The sequence below is a fragment of the Gracilinanus agilis genome, chromosome 1 (genome assembly GCF_016433145.1).
Source record: "Gracilinanus agilis isolate LMUSP501 chromosome 1, AgileGrace, whole genome shotgun sequence".
NCBI lineage: Eukaryota > Metazoa > Chordata > Mammalia > Didelphimorphia > Didelphidae > Gracilinanus > Gracilinanus agilis.
Window position 1 is genome coordinate 708487123 of NC_058130.1, and position 6294 is coordinate 708493416.

At 51.0% G+C, this 6294-nt stretch overlaps 1 protein-coding gene across 1 annotated transcript; it reads right to left on the bottom strand.

The window, feature by feature from the left end:
* Nucleotides 1–609: 609 nt before the first annotated feature.
* Nucleotides 610–6294, bottom strand: KEAP1 (kelch like ECH associated protein 1). The gene is made up of 6 exons (XM_044658392.1): nucleotides 6273–6294; nucleotides 4086–4762; nucleotides 3025–3710; nucleotides 2355–2560; nucleotides 1769–1945; nucleotides 610–1475 (listed from the first exon to the last, which is right to left on the bottom strand). Exons 2-6 carry the CDS (start codon nucleotides 4719–4721, stop codon nucleotides 1309–1311), a joined length of 1872 nt encoding a protein of 623 aa, XP_044514327.1. The 5' UTR covers nucleotides 4722–4762; nucleotides 6273–6294; the 3' UTR covers nucleotides 610–1308.

Below are 6294 nucleotides of genomic sequence, written 5' to 3' on the forward strand. Positions count from 1 at the left end.
AGGTGGGGAGACATCTTTTTTTGGATTGTGTCCCATGCTGCAGCTCCTTGACTTAACCAAGTGCTGTTCCTTACCAAGGCATCTTCCAGGCTGGTGACTTATTCTGGGTCTTCATCCAGAGGTAAAGGGGTCCATTCCTCTAGCAGATTCACTATTGTCAATAAAGAATTGGGGTGGGTGTAGGGGGAGCTTCTGCTACACTGAACCCACCAAACTGTCATTTTTTAATTAACTCCAAAAGTAGGGCTTGGATCAGCTCTACCAGCCAAAGAATCCTCTACTACAGCTTGAGGTAGAAACCCAAGTAGAAATGCAGTCCTCAGTATAGGGATGGTTCAGGAAGTCTTAGGGGGGTTAACTGGCAAGGAGGATAGGAACCTTAGTTTTAGTACTCTCAGTGAGGTGCTTCATCTTGGCCAGAAAAATTGAGACCTCCTGGATAACTGCCCTAATAAGGTACTGGGAACAAGCCAGAGTCTTGGGTCCTTTGATTACAGTCATGTCCCTCAGAGTTTAACCATAACCTCTTTGCCCTTTGATACTGAAATGGGATTGAGCAATGGCATCATAATGGGAGTCAGACTGGTTTCCAAGCTTCAAAGTAATGAGAAATAAGGTTGGTGGGGCAGGGACAGGAGGGAACTGGAAACTTTAAATTTTTGTTTTAACAGTTATATTTCTAGCTTGGGGATACTTCTGGGTCCCAGCCCACCAGTTTTGCCCAGATCTGGATAGCAGGGGGACTTCCTGAAAACACTAGTTAGTCTGATCTTTATTTCAGTTTGAAAGTTACAAGGGAACTTACCATAATGACTGCAGAGAGCCCAAATATAATCTAGCCCAGAAATTCTATGTACAAACCCACCCACCCCAAGTTTTCATGCCTATATCCTGGCATCAAACCCTTCTTGCTCAGCATAGAGGTTTCAGGAACAAAGAGTGCTAGAATTTGTGGCTGTGACCTGGGTCTTATGCCCACCTCCAAGGGATAGTGGTAACTGATACTGGCCTCTTCTGCAGGTGGACCCTCTCCCATAGGTGCACTGGATACCAGTGCCCCCACTCCTAAGAATCCTCCCTTTGCCAAACTCCTCCTAAGCCAGTGGGTCCCTGGCAACACATTTTTTAAAATGTTCTCAGGGCCAAAGTGGCAAATTCAAGGTTCCTGTGATGGCTTCTTCTGCGTTATTTTAACACTGAATGTTATTCCACCCTCTGGTCTTGGAAATGTTTTTTTTTTTTTGCTTTGTTTTTCATTTTCATACAAAAAACTCAACTTGACAATTTTGCCAAAGAGATAAAAATCCTTTAACAGGTGCAGTTCTGTTGGTCAATCTGCTTTCGACAAGGCTCCATGGTCACAGCCACCCCTACTCCACTTCGGCCAGAAGTCATATGTGTCACCTCACTCCATGTGTCTGTGGCTGGGTCATAGCATTCTACGCTGTCCAGAAACGTGTGTCCATCATATCCACCTGCAAGGGAGAAAAGAGGGCACATATCTGCATCAAGATAGAGAAGAAGTAGAAGGAGATGGAAACTGGCATATTGGATCATCATAGCTCATCTTGCTTTCTCCCCCCCCCCCCCCCCTTGTTCAGTCCTGCTGGGCTGGAAGTGAAAAAAAAAATGGACATCAAGGGGTCTTCATAAGGAGGAAAGACTGTGCTATTCTCTAATGGCTCTTAAGGAACCAAGTTTTATTATTATTATTATATATATGAGGTGCCCCTCCCCTTAGAGTTAAAAATCCAAATAGTCATCTTACCAAGGACATAGATCTTCCCTTGGTGTACAGTGACCCCAAGAGCACTTCGTCGATGTTTCATGGGGGCCACAAAAGTCCAGGTCTCTGTTTCCACATCATATCTTTCCATACTGTTCAGCTGGTCAGTGCCATCATAGCCTCCTGTAGCATAGATGCAGTTGTGTAGAGCACAGACCCCTGCATAAACAGAGAGACAAGTGGCTGACCCCTAGAATGGAGAATCCAATTCCTTTAGTCCCAGACAGTGCCTCAGCTTGGGTCCTCTCTTTACTCTGCAGGGTTAAAAAGAAACTGGGAATCTACCTGTCTAAGTTAAGGTAGAAATAAAACCCCCTTCTAAGGATTTGACTCTGTCCATCTTGTGAAGGAGGCAAGAAGTGACCTGAATAGGCAGTGCAAGCCTTGCTTCTCTCTTCAGACCCAGCATATCTGCAGAGGCAAGTATTGCTCCTGGGAGGCCACAGGCTTGTCATACAGACAGTATGGTGCAGAAGAAATATCTGCTGAATGAATTGACCATTCTGTTTTGGTCAGGTCCTCAAAAGGAGCAGATATCAGTTCCCCCTCTGGCCCAATCCTTGCCTACCTGCTCCACTTCGAATAGTGTTCATAGGAGCAATCATCCGCCACTCGTTCCTCTCTGGGTAGTAGCACTCAGCAGAATTGAGGCGGTTTGTCCCATCAAAGCCACCAACTGCATAGAGTAGGCGATTCAGGACAGCCACTCCCACCCCAATCCTTTGTGTCAGCATTGGTGCTACTAGGTGCCATTCATCCCGTTCTGGCTCATATCTGCAAGGGAAGCCAGGAAATAAGATGGGTATCAGCTAAATCTTTTCATTCAGTGAGGGGAAATAAGAGGGGCCTAGTTAGAGTCCCTACTGATGTGGGCTAGAAGGCTAGCAGTGTCTGCTTCTTCTTTTGGCCATTTCAGCACTGGCCTCCTAAAGCAAGGGAGGCCAAAGTTGTAAGGTAAATCTAATATAAACCCCCTTAGGAACTAAATTTTATCCTTCACCTGCTAAGAAGAACGAGCAGGGAATAGGCTTATTTCACAATCACTTAACTAAATATGAAAATAATAATGGATTACTCTGTCCTACTATCTTGCTTGGAAACTTTTTTTTGATTAATGCCCTCTCAGGTACTTCTCAGCTGGTCTCTGTTGTTCTCAAGTACCAACTCCTTGTGGATGCAGTCTCCCACATCTATCTTAATAGGAGCTTCTCTGAGTTTATTCACTGCCCAACACTTACCTCTCCACACTGTTGTGGTGAATGCAGCCATGGGAGCCCCCAACCGCATAGATGAAGCCATCGATGACACCAACACCAATACGATTCCGAGGCACACTCATGGGTGCACAGGGGGACCACTGATTGGTCATAGGATTGTAGCAGTCAAGGGCGTTGGAGTCTGTGTTGCCATCTGGGGAATTGTTTCTTCCCCCCACAGCATAGAGCAGCCCGCCCACCACACAGCCTGCTAAGCCACTTCGGGGCACCTGTAGGTCTGCAAGACGGAGCCAAGTGCCATCACAAGGGTTGTAGGCCTCCAGATAGCTCAGTGACTGGCGGAAGTAGCCTCCTGCTGTGTAGATGAGCTGGCCCACCTTGGGTGCCCGACAGGGCATCACCTGGGTGGGCTTATGCAGGGTGAGGTCCTGAAATATCTTAACCAGGTAGTCCTTACAGCGTGAGTCTGACTGGAGGATCTCACATTTCTGCAACTGCATCTGCAGGAAGTGGGGTGTGAGGGAATGGCAACGGACAGCACGCAGAAGGGCCTGAACATAGAAGCGGCGATGCTCGCAGTCATACTTGACCCAATTGATGCAGGCATGGAAGACCTCGGACTCACAGCGCACATTGAGCTCATCCCGGCTGATAAGTGTGACCAGCTGGCAGTGGGACAGGTTAAAGAATTCCTCTTGCTTTGCTACCTGGGGGGGGTGGGGTGAGAGGTAGTGGGGCGAGGAGGTTCTCCACCAAAGTCCAAAGCAAAGCCCTCCCATCCTCCTGGGATTGGACTACCACCATCAGGAGGTGTGGACTTCCTGCTTTCAGTGGGGCCACCCCTGAGTGGAGATGTAGGGAAACAGAGTACCCCCAGCTCCTCCCCAAAGCTCATATTAAACAAATGAATAAGGACACGTAGCAGCCAGGCTCCACTGAACTATGCTTTCTCACTCTGACCCTGTACAGCTCAACCAGAGGGATGATATGTTCTCAGGCACAGGACTAGAGATTGGTTCATAAAGTGACTCATTCACCACCACCATCCTAACTCCCAGGCCACCAAACACATAGACACTTACCTCCCCAAAGTGCATATAGATGTACTCCCGAGCTCGTTGATGGAGTTCAGCACAGCCAATTTGCTCAGCAAAGTTAGCGATGCCAATGGCATTGCTGGGGTCCAGTTGTTGCACCAAAAAGTCACTGCAGGCCCGAACTACACTGTCAATCTGGTACATGACAGCTCCATTCATCACATGCAGCACACATTTCTCCCCCATGGAGATGGAGGCTGTGTAGGCAAACTCTATGAGTCGTTCCATCACCTTGGGGTGAATACCCTCAATAGAGACCACTTCCATGCCCTGCTCCCGAAGCCCATTGGTGAACATGGCCTTGAAAACAGGGCTGGAGGAAGCGAGTACCACCTTGTGAGCCATAAATTGGGCAGCAGGTGCATCTTCATATTTGACCTGCAGGGTCACATCACATAGCTGCTGGCTGAGCCGAAGTTCATTCATGATGCCAAAGGCCTGTTTGGTGTGGTCCTCTAGAGTGTAGCTGAAGGTCCGGTTGCCATGTTGGGAGGGTGTCACCTCCGCCTTGCACTCCGTGGCATACATCACCGCATCGCCAGCCCCCCCAGGGCGTTGGGACAGGAGGGGGAGAGAATGGGCACAGGGAACACCCCTGCTATGCCCAGACACTGGCTGCATCAGCCTCTAGAAAAACACTGCCACCGCCTGGAATCTCGCACCTGAGAGTGAGGGTGAGGGGATGGTGATCAGGACCTGGGTGCTTGTCCCCATGGGGAAAACCTATTCTTTTCCATGAACTTCCTTTTCTCTCCTGGGGGAACCATAGATTCTCCTTTGCTAAGAAGGTTTTCCCAGGGATGGTAGCCCAGCCTCCCCCATCCTAGGTACTCAAGAGTGCCAGCCTAAAAATGAACCCTATCAATGTCAGCTGGCACTCCAAATAGCAATCCTAGTCTAGGTGGGGCCTCCTTCAAATGAGAGAGCCTATGTAAAAGTACTTTGTAAAACTTAAAAGGGCCATATACTGTTAATGATAGTAATTACAATCCTAGTCAGACCCCTGGTTGAGGCCTCTCTGGTCTTGGTTTGAGCCCTAAAGGGATCACAGATCTCAGAGGTCATCTAGTCCAACTCCCCTCATTTTAAAGATGAGGACACTGAGGATCTGAGTAGTTAAGTGGCTTTACACACAGGTGGTAAAAGATGGGATTAAAATTCAATTCCTGTGACTCCAGGCTAAGTGCTCAAAGTACAAAAGGCAGATGATCCCAGACCAGGGCTACAACTACTCCAATAATTTGAGAGGTGCTGTTCCTTTTAAGAAGTGGATATCCACATTCTAACTGAGTTTCCCCAAGTTATCTGTATCTATATGATCCCCACCATCCCATGGCTATTCCTAGGGGTCCCTAAATAAAAATTCCTGTATTTCGGATCCTGTTCGGCTATTCCAGGTATGGCAGCTCTCTCTGCTTCCCTACTTTGTATCATCCCTGGCCCAGCCCGGGTTGGCAGGAGAGGGTTCCAGTCGGGTGAGACAGCTTCCTAGCTAATGTGACGTCGAGGGTTTGCGCTCCCTCCCTTCCTGGGCCTTCCTTTCCTCCTCCCAGGGCCGCTGGAAGACTCAAAGGCGACAAAGACAGGGAAGCGGCGCACAAATGTCGGAATCGCGGCTCGAGCCCGAACAGGAACCGGCCCCAGGCCTGGAGCAGGGGCTGCACAATGGCTGCGCGCCTACTTCCTGCCCCAGCCCCAGGCTGGACCCTGCCAAGCCAGCCGACGAAGGGTTCCTCGGGCCCTTGGGGGGATCCCGGCCCCTCCAGTGCCTGGCGGCCAGGCCCCAGAACCCGCCCTCTGGCAGGGAGAGGGCCGGCGCGGTAGGGAAGGCCGGGCCGCGCAGGGAAACAAAGCGACTCTGGGTTGGGGGGGAGGGGTGGGGCGCCGGACTGAGTCTGCCCGCGGCAAGCGTGCCCCTCTCTCCAGCCCTGCGTCGGCCTGAGCCTTCAAGCGGGCCCAGGGCTGCAGAGTGGCCGGGCCCGCCGCCCCGAAGCTCCCTACAGCAGCCTTCCCCCCGGCCCGAGCCTGACTCGCCAGCCGGGCCGCTGGCCCCCTCGGAACTCCGCCGCCGCTCCCCGGTCCCGGCTCGGGGCAGGTCCCCTGCCAGCCGCAGCCTACCGCGGCCCTGTGGGCCCGGGCGCCGGCGGCGGCGATAGCAGCCGCGTTACTCACCCAGCCATGGCCGCGCTCCTGC